The 19240-nt window shown below is 36.7% G+C and overlaps 1 protein-coding gene across 4 annotated transcripts in view; it reads left to right on the top strand.

The window, feature by feature from the left end:
• Window positions 1-2772: 2772 nt before the first annotated feature.
• The window catches only part of PRKACA (protein kinase cAMP-activated catalytic subunit alpha), a 66670-nt gene continuing 50202 nt past the window's right edge, over window positions 2773-19240 (top strand). Inside the window, exons 1-2 of one of the 4 annotated variants that reach the window (XM_087924635.1) lie at window positions 3106-3290; window positions 4122-4365. In XM_087924635.1, the coding sequence (XP_087780761.1) occupies window positions 4326-4365 (40 nt within the window). In that variant the 5' untranslated portion in view covers window positions 3106-3290; window positions 4122-4325. Of the gene's footprint in view, window positions 3021-3105; window positions 3291-4117; window positions 4366-19240 lie in introns of those variants that run through there. The other 3 variants (XM_087924636.1, XM_087924638.1, XM_087924634.1) reach the window with 3 other exon arrangements.

Raw genomic sequence — 19240 nt, 5'->3', positions numbered from 1 at the left:
TAAATCCTACTTACATTGAGTTCATGTATTGATGGTGGCATTCTATGATTGGATGTGGCAGGCTCCCAGAATTCTTGAGTTATTGAGTTGCGAATAATATCTTGAGAGCTTAACATAAAAAGGTAGGACATACTTTGAATTATCAAATAGCACATACTTGAACAGTAGTACCTTTATAAATGAATTGTGAACCACCACAACTACGATTGAATCCCATTGAATAGTATGGCACATCAGTGGTACTGCACATTCCCTATACGTTCCATTCTTTGTCAAAACTATGTATAAAAATAAAAGCAAATGGGTATGCTTACCAACTAAGATTTTGTAAGATCAGCAGTAAAATGTCTTATTTATATGACAGTAGCATATTTTGCTAGACAAAATATGACAAGTCAGGTCTAAGCTCCAACAAGATCAAAACCTAAAATTCAAGGTAAAGTAAATAATAAAAGGGGAGGTAACTGTACAATAGTTATATGCTGAAATATATAATGTATAAAGGAAACTAGTTGTTCAAGAAAGCTTTGCAGTAAAGTAAGATTTTGGAAGGAAAGAAGAAATGTCATTACAGAGCTATTCTAAGAACCTAATGTGATAAACTTCAAGCATCTGTTTTACCAGATTTCATATACAGTATGTTCTCCTGAACTAACCTCCCTGGCCCTCCTAAGTAAATATGTGCATTATTGCAACACAACTTTTTCATGTGAATATAGATTTGTCATGCTGCTTTCTGACATTCTCTTGGAGAAGCAGGAGGCAAATAAAAACAAGGCCACCTTCTGTAGAACATTCCAGAAATAAACATGAGACCTGAGGAAAAATCAATCAGGATACAACACAAAACAAGCTAAATGCAACTAGAGTATCTGAACCTGGATGTATTTTCCATAAAATGTACACACGGTATTACCCTTGCTCTGTAATCATTTGCTTATCTTTAACTTCCAGGGAATATTTATAGCTGTCTATGGCATCCCTCTGCCTCTCTTGGGACCACTAGAGAACAGAAATTATACTGTCTGATCCTCATATATTCTGCACGATACTTCATAAATTTATAATTTTGGTTGCAATATTAGCTTTTTATGTGTCCTCATAGGACCATAAGATCTTGAGCTAATTTTCACCATAGCTAATGAATCAACAAGAATAGTTCTACAGATAGTCCTCATCTTGTAACAGTTCATTTAGTGACTATTCAAAGTTAGAACGGCTTTAATAAAAGTGACATATGACTTTTTTTTCAATTACCAGTATAGTGTCCCTGAGGTCATGTGACCAGAATTCAGACGCTTGGCAGTTGGTTCATATTTATGACAGTTGCAGGTCCTAGGGTCATATGATCACTTTTTGCAACCTTCTGACAAGCAGTCAACGGGAAAGCCATATTCACTTAATAATGTCACTAACTTAACTTCAATAATTAACTGGGGCAAGAAATATCATAATATGGAACAAAATTCACTTAACAAATGTGCCATTTAACAATATAAATTTTGGGTTCAATTGTGGTCGTAAGTCAAGGACTAACTGTATTCTTACAAATGGACTTAGTACTCTGTGTGAAATTAGGTAGCTATGAAGGCCTCAGCCTTTCAACAGTTCTCTCCATTAAACTATAGTTCCTTTTTAAAGCTGGAAGTTTTAATTCTTTATAGCAATGGCAATAACACTTAAGACTTATATACTGCTTTATAGCGTTTTACAGTCCTCTAAGCGTTAGCATATTGCCCCCAACAATTTGGGTCCTCATTTTACCCACCTCGGAAGAATGGAAGGCCTTGAGCCTGGTGGGATTTGAACTGCCAAACTGTAGGCAGCTTGCAATATTGCACTCTAACCACTACACCGCAGAGGCTCTTTTATGTATTGTTTAAAGAAATACTTTCTTTTATTACTCCATAGTTTGTCTGCATTTAACTACATTGGATGAGTTTGATGCCAATGAGAACAATCCAATTATAAATATTAAATATATTAGTGTTGAAGGTGTCATAAGACAGATTTTTGACCAATTCATTTATTTTTATGACAATGATACAGTTGCCCATTAAAGAATTAACAATCAAGCACAGATTGGTGGAAATGTGAAAGCAAGAACTCCCCGTCGTCTTTACATCTGTAAAGATGCTAACACAAACCAGTGGTGTGCTGCAAAATTTACGTATTGCATTACATACATAAGAAAGCCTCATTACATAAACATAGAATCCTGTTCTCCCACTTTACCAAGATTTTTTTTTTTAAAAAAAATGCTGTAATCCTGCAGAAATGTCCGAATTTACTTTTAACTCCTTGTTTCCCAGGATCTACACCTAGTTCTTCAGCTATGGCGAAGGAGACCGACTACCGACCGGTTTTTAGAACATAAGTACAAGACAGTAAACAAAGCACAGATGTACAAAGACTGTTCCAAAAAATCCCTTCCCTGTCCTCTTAACTGCACGAATGCAGCGTGCTAGCCGTTAATAAGTACAAGGCGAGTTTAAAGCACATGGCTCAACCGAACATCAATTGTGCTCCAAATGCCGATTGCTTTGACCACCATTTGAAAAAATGACCGTACTGTGTAGTAGTGGTCAATTGAGGACACGAGAAGAGCTTAAAGCCAAAAAAAATATATATCCCTTTTCCCTGGGGTGCAATGGAACCCTACATTTATTTCTGCTCAACCTCCCTTCCCGAAACGCGTCCCGAATCTAGAGCGCAGACGCTCCGCCCCCTCCCGGCGCCTTCCTAAAATACATTCCGAGCTCCACCCTTTATACTTTGAAACACGGACGATCTCCAGAGCCTGAGCGCTCAGCTGAGACCCTCATCTCGCCGGCCCAGCCAACGAGCGGATCTCCAGAGAATGGGCGGGTCTCTACATCGTCACTTAGCCAATCGTAGAGCCGTAAATGCTTCAACCCGGCACGTTTGCGCAGGAAGGAGGCGAACGTTATATGAGGAACCCGTCACGAGCTGAGGGCCAATAACAGCTTGGGCCATGCCGACGAGACCAGTGAGCGAAGGTGAGCGAAGCCAATAGCATGCGAGGTCGGGGCGGTACCCTCGCAGCTACCGCTGCCGGGGGAGCGCGGGGGAGGGAGAGTGGGCGGAGGCAACACCGGGTCTGCCGGGGAGGGGGGGATTGGGCCTGGCTGGGCCCAGCCGGAGCCTCCTGCAGCCTGGACCGACTGTGCGGGGAGAACGCCCCCTCCCCGTGGGCCCAGCCCAAGCCCGGCCCCGCCTGGCCATGGGAAACGCGGCCACGGCCAAGAAAGGCGGCGAGATTGAGAGCGGTGAGTGGGGCGGGTGGTGGTGAGGGTGGTGTAAGCGATGATTGCAAGCCGGGTTTGGGCGAGGTAGGAGCTACCGGGGAAGCCGTGTCCGGCAGTGACTGCCAAGCGGGGTGCGGGGTCCCGATGCCTCGGACCTCTTTCTCTCTCGGGAAATGGGGCTCGGAGAGCGGAGAAGGATATGGGGGGTGCGGAGAAGCAGAGAGGGAGGGTGGCTCTCCCGGGCTGGCAGCTGCGGGGAAGAGCAGCCAAGGAGGGAACAGCCTAAGTTGCCACCGAATCCCCTTTAAGGGCCTTTGCCGAAGCTCTTCCAAGGGTATCTGGCCGCTGCCTTCGCATCTAATTCGTGGGCTCCCGGAATTACCTGCCTGGCTAACGCAGCCTTGCAAGCCGACCTTCCCGGCTTCTGTGCTTTTCGGCTTCCTGGTCCCTTCAGTTCCTTTGGGATTCAGCTGGAATTAGCTTTCCCACATGGAGCCGCTCTTGAGCTGCTCGGCGCAAAGCAAACCCTTCTCTCCCCGGAAGGCTTTGTCTGTCTGTGCCTGCGCCCGGGTTGGCTCGCGGGAAAGGACAGCCAGGCTAAGCGATTTATTTCTTTTTTTTTTCCCCTCATATGTTCCCGAAACCCGATGCCCGTTTCCTTTGGTCATATTTCTGCACCTAAAACCCTTAACGGCCTTTGTGCTATCCTTTGTTAATTACCTTGCCCTAAGGTGGCAAGTAGATAGAAACATTTGTGTGTAATGTTTTATTCAGGTTGCTTAGCTCGGTTTGTCTGATAAGGATATATATTGCATACTCTTGCTAACACTTTTTGCTGTTGCTTCTAGGCAGATATGAGAGGTTCCTGTTTGTAGACAGCTGGCTCTGTTAAAACGCAAATGAAGGCTACTTAATTCAGGAAAGGCAGACAGAAGTATTCCTCCCATCCCTAAAGGAAGATGCAGAACTGGATTTGCAAATTGAGCAGGCAGTCAGGAAGGAAGGAAGAAAGGAAGGAAGATAGCCCTCAGATGGAAGTATTAACAACAACAAGCAATGTGTGTAGCCTATCTAGATGGAAGGCAGAGAGTTCGGTGTAAGTTTTATACTGGAAGCAGAAGACAGAACCTTTTAGCCAAGAGTATATTCACAGGATCTCAAAGACTTTTAAAAAATTTGTTCTGTCCCCCCTTTTCTTTTGATTGACTCCTTTTATCTTTATTTTAAGAAGCTAGTGGCACGTGTACTGTTTATGCATGCAAATTTGGCTTTTTGTTTTTATTGGGATGTTCCAAATGAAACTTACATTGCATAATTATCTCTTCAATCATGGAATTTTACAAGGGTTCAAAAATCATTTTTTGCTTTTCACCTTGTTTTTCTGTCAGTGTTCCTGTCTCCTTTCTGACTGAAAAATGTTATTTAAGGAGGACAAAACAGAATAGCAAAATCATAGTTGTATTATATGAATAAGCCACAGCTGTTTGCATTCTCACTACTAACGTTCACACAGCTATAGTTTACAAATCACCTTGGCTGACTTCACACAACACATTGACACAAACCTAATAAAACATAGTGTGGCTTGCTAATACTGCATGAACAGATGAAAATATCTTTTGACTGTTAGCACCAAGAGCTGTTCATCTGAAAGCATACTAGATTAATAATAAAATGTCTTTAATATAAATACAGCTGATATTCTCTGTACAATTACTAAATTGATATCCTTAAAACTAGGTTTAATTTAAAGCATGGTTATCCAACCTTTTAGTTTGCCTGGGCTGCACTGAATGAAGAGCATTTGTCTTGGGCTGCATAAGAAATATATAGTTTATATAAATAGCAAACTTCATTTTTATATCATCTTGTGGGGCTGTGTTGCTAGCTGTCCAGGACTGCATGTGTGTCATGGACTGTAGCAGATTGGAAATAGATACTGATTTAAAGTATCTGGAAAGAATAAGAGAATAACAACCAATTTTGCATGAAGTCTATATACTCTAGAACAGGGGTCCCCAACCCCCAGGCTATAGCCCATTACTGGGCTGTCAGCCATTCAGAACCAGGCTGCAGAAGATCAATAGCTCAAGAAGATCAATTGGAACTTCTAGATGTTAATGTATGATAGAAGAGTCCTCACATGAGAAGATGATCAGAACTTAGTGAATGGGCTTGGAAACTACCGGTAGTACTAAAACATATCTCTTAATGCAGAGCAATAATAGCCTTTCCTATTGCTTACTACCCCTAAGCAGGTGTTGACTCAGTGTTTGCTTGAGTATATCATCTCAGAATTCTTCCCAGAATTTTAGGTGGAGTTCACATATCTGGCTATTTGTCTAGGAGTAAAGTTTCTTACTCAATTTACCTAATGGTGCTGAGACTGAAACAAATCCTTGTTCAAGGAACAGCTACATAGTAGGTCGCAGTAAGTCCCAAAGGTACTTTTTCAAGAGGCAGCTGGATTTTCTGGTTTTTTCTTTCAAGAGGTTTTGCTTCTTATCCAAGAAACTTCTTAAACTGAACAGAGCTGAAGAAGCTTCTTGGATGAGAAGTGAAATGTCTTCAAAGAAAAACCAGAAAGTCCAGTACTTCTTGGAAAAGCACCTTTGGAACAACCATGACCTGAATCACTGAAAATCTCCATAGTAACAATTTCAGTGGATCATTTACTATCCTTAGTCATTGTTTTAAGAAAACTATACTATTTATTGCTATGGAATTGGAATGTATGCAATAGTTTCCTTTTTCCCTACTGAACATGTTTTCACTGCCATAAACCAAGTTGAATTCATATTTTAAAATTTTTTTAATATCAATATCCTGATTCATATTTCCTTATTAACCTCAAGCAAAGTTGTTGCCAGAGCAAAATAACAAATCTACTAGAAATAAAGTTCAATGATTAGTTATAGTTAAATTTGAAAAGTATATATTTATGCTCAATTCTGAATTTGAATATGGTCATAAATTCAAATGTTTTAATAGAAAAATGATCTCCAAAATATTTTTTGTGTAGAATTGTAGAATATGGATAGATAGCTCAGCTATTTTGTGTATTTAAGAAAAAAGCACAAAATTTTTCCATTGTGAGGCATTTTAATTTAAACTGTATTTGGATTATTGTAACTGAATCCCATATGCTTGTTAGATTAAATATCTTTTAATTTAATATGTGTGTGTGTTTGTATACACGTACATACATGTCCTAGTTTTCATATTCTAATAAACATTTCCTAATCTATGCAATCAAATCTGTACATTTTGAACGTAACATCCTTTGGAAGCTATTACATGAAGTTTGCAATATATGAGCTTTTCAAAACTTCTGCATGATAAATGGACAACTTTTGGCTTTCTCAGAGCTACATTACATGCCAGTTAATGCCCAATATAGGGAAAATGACTAGGCAGAGGAATTGTCACGCACATGTGATGATACCAGTTTGTTTATTTTTTAAGGAGGTTGTTATGTTAATATGTTAGCTCTAGTAGAGCAAGTATTACTTTTTGTGTGTTTGCCATTTCAAATGGCAAGCAACTGCACCAGTAATCATTAACTGGTTAAACTGGACTCCATAAACAGCAAATAATACTTAGGAGCTTCATATTGTTAGGTTGCTTTCACTATTTTATATGTTGCTATGCTATGGAACTTTATTCAGTAGATTGGATGCCAAGAAAAAAATCTGAATTTGAAAAGTATATTTTTTATAGCTAGTGTACAAATGGGGAAAATAGGATGAAGGCACATTAGGTACTTTCACTGCCTTGAGTTATTTGGAAAAAATAAAGGCAGGATAAAGGTAAAGGTTTCTCCTGTCCAGTTGTGTCTGACTTTAGGGAACAGTGCTCATCTGTTTCTTAGCCAAAAGAGCCAATATCATCCGAAGACATTTCCATGGACATATGATCAGTATGGCTATAAGCCAAGGTGCACCGAATGCTGTTAACTTCCCATCATAGTGGTACCTATTTATTTACATTTGCATGCTTTCAAACTGTTAGGCAAGAAAAAGGCAAGATATAATTAAATAAAATATAGTTTATGAATCACATATACAATTTAGCATTATTGGTATAAAATTAAAAATCAAAGGAAGAATTAGGTTCTGGGGTAGACAGGAAAATACTTAAGTTGCTCTGTCTGGATTTCTGTTTTATTTGCAGCAATACAAAATAGGATCCTTTATTGATTCATACATCCAATTCTGCTCTCAATAAATCTAAGTAAAGAAAAAAGAATTGCATCCTTGCTCCATAGAACTTCCTTACAGATGTGCTATCTGATCCAGGAAGGATCTGTACTAATAATCTTTTGCCTTTTAAACAGCTAAATATAGATGATGTGCCTGAAGCTTTTCAGGGCTTAAACTTTTTCAGTACTATTATAATTAAATGGAACATCCAGATGTTTGCAGTTTTGCCTGCTAATGTAAAACAGCAACCACAGACAATCTCGTCAACAAAATATATTGGTCAGAAAAATGTGCATTTTATGACTGAATTGATAGTAGCTTTTCAAATGAAATTGCTAGCATGTCGAGTCACTGTAAAAAGTGTATTTTATTCTGGATGAGACCTGTTGTCTGTCAAAATCACTGTTAGTCAACTGTTATTGTTCCCAGTTGGCATTAACTTTGATTATGCTTTCAACGACTCATGGGAGTTGCAGTTCAATGTAGAATGGGTTTAGAAAGTTAAATCCTACTACATTGTGTTAAAAATAAATATCAATATTATTGAATTAAATGAACAGATAATAAATATAAAACTATAGCTCACATTCAAGTTTACCAGCAGTTAAATCATCTAACCACTAGCGATATACCCAAGAGAGCTTTTAATTTGCCATCTGAAGACTAAGAGCGTTGCAATAAAATCTTTCTTAGGGAAGCATTTCTTAAGGTTTGGCACCACTTAAACTTTAGGGCATAAGTGGTTATATTAATACAGGTAATAATAAATGCAGCTTGAAAAAATTATTTGTGATTGGTTTATATATATTGTAAATTCTTCCCATACCTAATGTTCCTGAAAGATAATCTATATTTGTTCCATATAATCATATTTCAAAGTGCTTACAAATTATGCAAATTTAACTGCCATTCATTTTTTGTAGTTTTCGTAGGTCTGTTGGTAGTGCAGGAAAATTTACAATATATATATTTTATAGCTTCAGTAGGCTTTATTCTCCAAGCTTCTGAGATCAGATTTTAAACATGACTTTACATCCTGCGGAGTGAAAATTTGATTTTAATTTTAAAGGATATTTTTCTTGGGTTACTTGTCTTTATATTCAATCTATTTGGTGGATCTTAGTGCTCTCGTAGCATAGTGAGCCTGGGCAGTAGAGGCACCAATATCTTACAGAAAGTAAGTGCATCTCTTGTTGCATACAAAAATAACTTTCTCCTTCTGTCTTTCCTCACAATGTTGTTTTGTGTTATATTGCAAATATGACATTGGGCTACATATTTTTAACTGTTTCCTGAATAGGTTCATATGTACCAGAAACAAGATTGCAAGACAGGGCAAATACTGCCTTCTGTTTTTCATCAACTCAGTCTTTTATTTGATACTAGCTAGTTATGATACTATCTATCTGTGACACAGTGGAGATCCAGGCTCAAATTCTTGGTAAGGAAAGTATTTGAATGTCTTAGGAAAGCCCAATGTTTCATTCTACATCATCCTCCAGGATGAATCTGAAAAAAAAATAGTGCTCATTACTTCTCCCTTTCAGGGGGCCTCCTTCCAGCCCATTACTGGTTATGCTAGGTGCCAATTGATAGGAAGAGATTGAAACCATACTCATATTTTTCTCCTTGCTGCCAGACCTTTTGTAGTATAACAGAAAATCCTCTTTTTGACTTTTCCTCTTACCTCATTACTAGCTGACTAAGGTGGGTGCTGTTACTGGAAGTTCCATGTTCCTCTTCTCAAATAATACTTAGATTTCACTTTCCAAAGGTTTGTAGATATTGTCAAAGTAGCTCACATCAACATTTTCCCATTCCTATTTAATTGCTGGAACAATTAACAAAATGCTTAGTTGTGAAAAGTTGTTGCTCTCCAGATATTGCTTAAATGTAAAGTTTTAAGATATTGTATATAATAGAAAATTCAAGATACTATTCCTATATTTACCCAAAAGGAAGAAAAACCTGAACAGGGAAGATCCTCATTTAATATTAAATCATTGCAATATCCTCAGCAATTTCAATATGCTATTAAAAGTAAAGTTGAAAGGATTAAACTTTATTTCAAATAAATGTAACACTAAAATATAAACTACACATTTTTAACAGATAGAGATATACAGCATAATTTCATTAACTGGTATAGAATTAAGACAATATTGAGATTGATTTTATGTATTTCCTGCTAAATAACAGTTTAGAACCGAACATTTATAAATATAATTTAGTCTTTTCACCAATAGGTTTAGCATCACTTTTTCCTTATTTTCCAAAACAGGTAGATCAAGAGCAGGCTGTGACTTGCGGAGTGTGACAAATGTTGCTTTGTATAAAATCAGACATGGCCTTAATTCCTTTCACCATAATTATTAAATGATGGGAAGTATCTAAATGAAATGTACTGAGTACCCATCTTTTTCAAACTTTTAGACATGCAGTAATAAAAATGGGCCTATATTAAAAGGAGAGGGAAATGTTCTGGTCATATGTGGATTAGATCAAGTGCTTCCTTCATTTAGGATGATTAAATAGTTGTATATTTGTGGAAAGTTGGTTGAAAAAAATTGCCAGAAGAAAACACAAGAGTTAGTCTTTTTTTAGCCTCTTATGATCTTTTATATGTGGGATAAGGAATATTTCCTTAAAATATGAGGAAACCAGAGCCAGTATTATTAGTGTTAGAACAGGATTTGTGCTATGAAGTTCACCTCCATGTTAGGACAGTTTCCAGTCTCATAATACTCATCTCACATGATGATTGCACAAATAAAAAGGTGGACAATACTGTATACTGTATGCCACTTTGTGGAGAAAGTGTCAAATACAAAAAGAGCACTCACAGCTGGCGAATTCATTTTATTTATCAAATTCAGCTAATCTATTGTTATGACAGATGTTGATCAAAGCGTGAAATATCAACTTTATAATGGGGTCATTGTGAGTATTTAAGATGAAAATCGATGCTGCTGTTAGCTGCTATTGAGGCAACATTCAAGTGTCTTATTATGGATTGTTTGGCTTTAAAAGGAATTTATATATTGGCAAAATCAAAATACCAAGAATAAAGAGAATGCAACCTTTGGATATTCCAATGCCAATTCAAACATGTAAAAATGAAGATTCTAAACAAATAACTGGAGAGTTCATTAAAAAAACTTCCAAAATTTTGTCCCAAAGAAGTCACAATAAATAATGAAACCATTAACATGACTCTTTTAAGTGAACTCAGAAGTATTAGTTCACATGCTGAAGGTAATACATCTTCAAAAAATTGAGACAAGTTTTGAAATTAGGGGTGAAAAAAACATTTGGGCTGGGAAAAAAACTGGTAATGAATCCAAATACATTTGAGAGTGGATTTTGGTAACCAATGTTTATCAAAGCTAGCTAAAGCCATCTATTTCTCCTTTTCTTTAAGCACTTAAGACCTAGTGTATAGCGCTTCCGTGTATCTTTACAATAATTATGTGAGTTACATCTAGTTTATACATCTTCATGAAAATTTGAATCTGGTTTCCCTAAATCACTGCATTTGTTCTCTGTGCAGTTGAAATTCCTGACATTGCTGAAAAACATTGCTATAATGTCAGTGGCCCCCAACCTTTTGGGTACCAAGGACTGGTTCCAAGGAGAGAAGATTTTCCACGGACCAGAAGGGGTGTGATTTCTCATGCTGCTTGCATTCTGCGGATAGAACTTCACTTGTTTGCACGGCCTGGTTTCTGGCAAGCTGTGGCCCGGTGCCAGTTGGGGACCCCTGCTTTAGCTGGCCAAATTAAACAATTAACATGCTAGTCAATTACAGGTGCTTCTAATTATGAAGAAATCCATCCCGTTTTCTCATCCAAACAGAAACAGTCTGTTAAAGTGCATATATGTAGGCATGTATGATGAGTTGGGTCACACTCTTCTTTCTAAACTACATGAGAGCTAGAAGTCAGTGCATTTTAGCTTAGATTTCTTAGAAATATGTGGTGAAGCAAACAAATATGGTGTCAGGGGGGATATGGTCCATCTCATTTTGTGTGCTCTCTCTCTGAGTTTCCCTCCTCGCTCCTGAAGTTGGTTTCATAAGAACCCCAGCAAGCAGTTAGTGTGGATTGACCCTTCTGGGGAGCCGTAGGCGAGTGCAGAGAAGCCACATTCCAGGCTGGCAAGATGGATGCTGGAGGTGAGGAGGAGTAACAGGTTGCCTGGTCATGTGAGGGTAGGCCTGATGTTTGTGAGGAGGCCAAAGGAACTGTTTCATAGCATTATCTAGGAATGGGTGATGGTGATCGTAATGTTCTGGGTGGGAGGTTTGAATGGAAATTTCCACACTACCATGAGGCGGATCTAATCTGGGCCCAGCAAAGGAGTTTAGGAAGGTGAAGAATAGTTTTGGGAACTGGCTACCTTTGGGTTTCTACAGAATCGGGTTTTTTTTAAAAAAAAGGGTAGGCCTCTTGATTTATACAGTGGCACTCAATTCAGCTTACTATATCTTGTCATCGTATTCTTATCTTGTTGGCCTCCGCGGCCTCGCTCTTGTGCTAGGTTGGAAATGTTACTAATTCAGCTTTACATTCTTTAATGGAGATATGGGATGTTTACTGTTTTGCAACAACCAGTTTAAGGAACTAAAACTTTACAGCAGTGAACTGTTCTCTGGGTATTCTTTCTGAAAGCGGAAGGTAGCAAACATAGAAATTAAAAATCTTAATCCCACCTTTTTTATAATATCAGTACAGATGATTGGGAGGCAAGTGCTAATGGCTCTGGAGACTTCATTAGGCCCAGAGATGACTTTGTGGATCGCCTTTGTTTTTAATAACCCTGAGATTCACTAGCTAAAGTTAGTGTAAAAGACTTAACATTAAAGAATTTTGAGTCTAGAAGTTCACCTGGATTTTTGAATTATCTTTCCACATGAAAAACCAATTTGGTTACCACTGTCATCCCTACTTTTTCATTTCAGAAATTTGGACAGGAAGATACTTTGTTGAAGTAGTTAAAACAGCTGAAATTATAAACTTTCATAGCTGCTGCAAGCTATCAGATACCTGTCAATAGAAGTGATCTACTTTCTGTGAATCTCCTTTCTGCAAACCAAGAATTAATAATGTTCATATTTGAACATTGAATACAGGAGCAGTTCCATTGTGATTGCAAAAATATTGCAGTAAAGAAATAGACTGAAATTTTAGTTTTATTCAGAAATATGTAATATTAAATCAAGTTTCTCTGGAAAAAGGAGTAGTTTGTAATTACAGTATTAGCATACTGAAACAGAAGTTACATAATTTAAGAAGCAATGGCTTTAAGATAATAACAATTCAAAGAGGAAAAAAGGTGCTACTTTCCTAAAACAAATGTTTTATCTTTCAGTGAGTTTTGGGGAAGTGCTTCCTTTATTGTGGATCATCTCTATTCAATATATTTTCATGTGAGTTCAAAACAAACAGCTCTCCCCCACTCTCCCCTCAGCTACCCAGCACACTTAGAAAGCAGATGGAATAAATGAAAATACGTATATGACTTCCAGAAGAATTAAAGCTGCCTTATACAACTCTTGATTTTTTTCTGTATACAAATGTGATACAGTGCAGATTATTTTTAGTGTATATATGGATATATATTATACCAAAAATACTATACAGGCAAGTTTTCCGGCACCAAGGTCCACCGAAAATACCTTGTTTAACTTAAGGTCATAAACTAATTTAGGAATATTTATATATAGCATAACTGATGTGGATTTTTCGACAGTATAATTATATTATCTTGAAATTGTCAGTGTAATGCTAGAATAAATACAACTATATGAGGAAGTATTGCAGAATGTTAAACAGTTGAAGAATTTGTATACTTCAGTATTCGTATAGAATACTTCTGGATTACAGACTGGTATCCGTTTGTGGCCTGTTAGGAAGCGGGTCACACAGGTGGAGGTGAGTGGCGGGTAAGCAAGTGTAACCAAAATAACACCACCACTCCCAGTCCATGGAAAAATGTTCTTCCACGAAACTGGTCCCTGGTGCCAAAAAGATTGAGGAACATTGATATAGAAGATTGGCAAGACAATGTGGTGTAAATGGTTAATGCATTAGACTACAACTAGGGAGACCTAGATTTAAATCTATCCTTTGTCAAAGAAATTCACTGGATGGTTTTTGGTTAGTTATTCCTCTTAAGCTGTAGAGACTGAGAACCCAACTACATGGGATGAGAAAGCAGTGCTACATATGGTACCCTGAGCACATCTAACTAGGAAATAATTATAAATGTAATATTCATATTGACTTTCACATAATTTCCAACAGTCTCTGGGTCCACTTCAAATACATGGAAAGAGTGAAACATAGTCCTTTCACTACATTATCCAATTTGTACATAACGCTATATTACATACTATTTAAGCTTTATTAAAAGCTTGAAATTAATTAGTAAATATAATTAAAGTTATTTATCCAGAACACTATTAAATACAAATTGTGTTCCTCCCAAGTCTTGATTCAGCATCTTTGATGAAAAGATTAAAACATTTGTTATAGGTTTGTAGGAGGATATGTTGCTCTTACTATAGTTACAAACTGTACTATACTTTAGTCCTGTTCTATATGGTCCAGCCACTAGAGGGAGATATTATACATTATTTCCAAGCATACTATTCTATTGAAGATTGCTTTCCCCCCTCCCACGGACACCCTCTTCACTCAACCCTCTCTTCTTTCCTCTTTTAATGAGACAAGCTTTGGAGGATATATTTATTTTTGTTGTTGCTCTTTGCTTAATATTAACATAGTTATTGGAGACAGAGAGAAAATGATGATTCCCTCTGTCGATATATAAATAACATATTTTTCACCATCAATCATTAGCACAGTAGAAACATTGAGAGAATAAAATAATTTCTACTAAATATTGAGCGACTTCAGATATTTACAGTTAGTGGAAATGTTCATACCAAAGATGTCAAATATGCTGATCTATTAGAAAATATTCATGCTGAGAAAAGTAAATAGATTAATGTGACTGCAAGGGCCAAAATATAACCTTACAAGTATATTCTTAGAAAAAAGGTAAAGTGCAAACAAGGAACAGAAAGTTCAGGAAGTAAGCTATTGGTTAGCACTGCAGCCTGGCAGGCTGAATTTTACTTTTAAGAACAAATAATGGTTTTGTTTAATATGTAAACTTGACAAAGCTATGCGGGCATTGAATGTGGAGTGAGGCTACAAATTGGATTAGTCCAGCTTGGAATTGAACCCTTCCTCATCAGTCAGCAAAAAAAATAGTTTCCTGCTCCTTCCTATACTTCAGAATCATAAAGAGAAAAGATACAACATACAGAAACATACCACAAAAACAAAACATAGGTTTTCTGATTTCTTACGTTGCAAATTATTGTAATAAGTGTAAATGTATTTTTGTTATTGTGAGCTGTTCTGCCTTATGCTGTAAATAGCTTGTTTAGATTCTGATAAGTTCTAAAAACTTTGCAGACCTATTTCAGGAAAGGATACAGCTGTTTATTGATGTATTTGCAAATCTGGATTAACTATGCAAAATTTATTATTTAAGTTTGCAGGTAAGCAACAGTGATGGTTAGGTGCAGTATGTTCTAAATTATAATAATGATTCCAAATATTTATAGAAAAGCAGATAAACTACAGCAAGCTACTTCTTACAGAACAATACACCATTAAAGGAATGCATATCAGTAAACCAAGTGCCATATACATTTTGGTTTGTGGTGTTCTGACTAGTATTGAATATGCTTCTCATTATCAGATCTTTGAAGCTAGGTTATCCTTAATTTTAGTACGCTAGTGACTTTAAAAATCAGATTTAAACAACTGAATAGAAGACAAAGCACTCCGACTTGCAAATTTTCATCTCAGGTTCCTTTTATGTTGAATCACTGCAGCACTTGATATTGCAAATGTATGCTTTGGATAAGTATTTCTAAAACGTTTTAGGGTAAGTAATCATTCTTAACTTTGTTTTAGGTAACTTTAAAAAAAATTAAAGCCTTAGTTTAGAATTGGAGTTCCATGTGTTTTCACCAAATCTCTGAATTCTAAAGCAATACTGCATTACTAGTTAATTTATTTGCTAAAGGCATATTGTAAGCTGATAAAACCATTTGGACACTTAACTAGTGCTTACATATAAGTTAGCATTTTTAAAACTAAATTGAAAAAAATTATATCCTACTGTTAAAGCTTCCAGTAAGACTTCAAGTAGTTTGATATGCTGTGCAGAAACCTTTATTTGGAATATCATAGTATATTAAGATGACATTTATAGCTTTGTACTCCAGTCTTATTCAATCACTGGACATTAGTAAGTAACAAATTCAAAAGTGTTTCTTAAATTTTCTTTAAAGATATTTTCTTAAACTTAGATTTGTCATGCATAAAATATAAAAACAAGTGGCTGATTTTGCCATCTCTGCAGTTAATGGTACATGTGGATATTCATGACTTATATACAGGTGAAAGTCAAAAAATTAGAATATTGTGCAAAAGTTCATTCATTTAGTAATGCAACTTAACAGGTGAACCTAATATATAAGATAGACTCATTACATGCAAAGCAAGATAGTTCAAGCCGTGATGTGTCATAATTGAGATGATTATGGCTTACAGCTCATGAAAACCCCAAATCCAGAATTAGAATATTAGAATATTGTGAAAAGGTCAATATTCTAGGCTCAAAGTGTCCCACTCTAATCAGCTAATTAAGCCATAAGACCTGCAAAGGGTTCCTGAGCCTTTAAATGGTTTCTCAGTCTGGTTCAGTAGGAAGCACAATCATGGGAAAGACTGCTGACCTGACAATTGTGCAGAAAACCATCATTCACACACTCCCATAAGGAGGGAAAGCCTCAAAAGGTTATTGCAAAGGAAGTTGGATGTTCCCAAAGTGCTGTATCAAAGCACATTAATAGAAAGTTATGTGGAAGGGAAAACTGGAAGAAAAAGGTGCACAAGCAGCAGGGATGACCGCAGCCTGGAGAGGATTGTCAGGAAAAGGCCATTCAAAAGTGTTGGGGACTTTCACAAGGAGTGGACTGAGGCTGGAGTTAGTGCATCAAGAGCCACCACACACAGACGGATCCTGGACATGGGCTTCAAATGTCGTGTTCCCCTTGTCAAGCCGCTCCTGACAACAAACAACGTCAGAAGCGTCTCACCTGGGCTAAAGAAAAATAAAACTGGTCTGTTACTCAGTGGTCCAAAGTCCTCTTTTCTGATGAAAGCAACTTTCAACAATCTCATTTGGAAACCAAGGACCCAGAGTCTGGAGGAAGAATGGAGAGGCATACACTGCAAGATGCTTGAAGTTGTGTGAAGATGTGTGAAGTTTCCACAGTCTGTGTTGATTTGGGGAGCCATGTCATCTGCTGGTGTTGGTCCACTGTGCTTCATTAAGTCCAGGGTCAATGCAGCCGTCTACCAGGAGATTTTGGAGCACTTCATGCTTCCTTCTGCAGACGAGCTTTATGGGGATGCTGACTTCATTTTCCAGCAGGACTTGGCACCTGCCCACACTGCCAAAAGCACCAAAACCTGGTTCAATGACCATGGGATTACTGTGCTTTATTGGCCAGCAAACTTGCCTGACCTGAACCCTGTGGACAATCTATGGGGAAAGATGAGAGAAAGATGAGAGACATGAGACCGACCAATGCAGAAGAGCTGAAGGCCGCTATTGAAGCATCCTGGTCTTCCATAACACCTCAGCAGTGCCACAGGCTGATAGCTTCCATGCCACACCGCATTGAGGCAGTAATTGCTGCAAAAGGGGCCCAAACCAAGTCCTGAATACATATGCATGCTTATACTTTTCAGAGGTCCGATATTGTTCTATGTACAATCCTTGTTTTATTGATTGCATGTAATGTTCTAATTTTCTGAGATTGTGGATTTGGGGTTTTCATGAGCTGTAAGCCATCATCATCACAATTATGGCAAATCACGGCTTGAACTATCTTGCTTTGCATGTAATCAGTCTTTCTCATATATTAGTTTCACTCTTTAAGTTGCATTACTGAAATAAATGAACTTATGCATGATATTCTAATTTTTTGAGTTTCACCTGTATGGAAGACATGCTTCCAAATGTATCCTCTTTGCATATTACATCACATTTCACTGATGAAGGCAACAGCAAAGTTTCAGTGAGATAACTCTTGGTACTTGTCTGTATCAATTTATGTCATTCTAATTACTATTATGCTTAAATGAATGAAAGGAAAATGTTGGCTAGGTCTTCTCTCAGCAAGGCTTGTCTTTCCCTGCTGTTTTTAATGTAATTTAATGCTTGTGTTTATTTGGTTTTTATTTAATGTTTATGATTATGATTTATTCCGTTTCTTCTAATGATGGTGATTTATAATTTCTGGACTACCTTATTAACTTATTTTCTGATAATGTTTTTCAGTGTTGCATTTGTAACTTCCATGGTACAAGAGGCTGCAATTAATCCAATTATGTTCTTAGAATATTCCAAGCTGATTCTTTTTGCCATTTTCTGCTAGATCATTGTTTTGTTTTAGAGAAAAACTAATTTGGAGGAATTTAATATCCAGCTTATATAATTAAAATGTTTTATTGATTATTGGTTGAATTAGAAGATTTATATTAATGAGAAAAATGTTAAAGATGACTTTTTTAATTTTAAAATGCAATAGTTGTGCATTGGGATGCCATGCTCCTAGATAAATTAATCTCATCTTTGTGGCATATGAAGAGTTTTTACAGCAGATAAATTTTACAGTTATAAATTTCCACAGCTTTCTACCCTGCATGATTGTAGAGGTTGAGAAATTATGGGAGTTTAAACTTTAACATCTAACAAGCAACAGAAAAGGTTCTGTAGGGTTAATACCCGGTAATTTAGTTGATGTAGAATTGACTCTTTCTGATAACGTATTACCATCTAAACTAATTCCTATGAAATTTTGAAATTTCTGCAGTAGCAAGTATTCTGTTCTTAAAATCTATATTGAGATTCATGAAGGTAAGTTCAATGCATATTATACTCTCTTGCCAGAATTCCAACTATAAGTTCTGTACCATCTATAGGAAAAGGCCTGCTGTACAGTTGAGGATGAATTTTGTATACATTAGGGCATAATTTTAATTAATTTATATAATCAGTTCTTTAAACCACATTGTATTTTGTAAATTTTATAATATCCATATTTACCTCCTCAGAATATATGAAAGTAACACTATGTGGTGTTAAATAGTAATTAGTGGTGTTCTTCAACAGTTTTACTAAATTTAGAAAATATTTGGCATAATTCCCTTCTTGATAGGATTTTTGTGGGAGAGTCTAAGATTAGTATTTGCATGTACCAATACTGATTATAGTTGTTCCAGTTTAAGTAGTCTTTCTCTAGGTAAATTCTTGCTAATCTTCTTATGTGTCCATAGCTGGAGTGATAAAACAAAACAACCCTCTAGAAGCATGGGAAATCAGAGACTTGCTGAGAAAGCAAAGCTTTTCAAGGATTATTATTCTGTTTGTCCTACTTGTGTCCCACTTCTTGACTTATACAACCTTTGCTTTCTGCTGTTCTAGCTCAATGTATTCGTTCCAGCACGATCATTAGAAAAATACTTTGAGCTTTTGTGCTGAATCCACCAAAGATTTACTTTCCAAGAATATACATCATTTTTTAAATACTAATGAAACTTCACCTGTACAATTTTAACCCTTTTTGGGAAGTGAGAATCTATTTGTTTTAATGCAATCAATTAAGATTTCTAA

Source organism: Pseudonaja textilis, chromosome 2, assembly GCF_049901715.1.
Source record: "Pseudonaja textilis isolate UNSWEBS1 chromosome 2, rPseTex1.2, whole genome shotgun sequence".
NCBI classification, from domain to species: Eukaryota; Metazoa; Chordata; class Lepidosauria; order Squamata; family Elapidae; genus Pseudonaja; species Pseudonaja textilis.
This window is presented reverse-complemented; position numbering and strand designations above follow the sequence as displayed.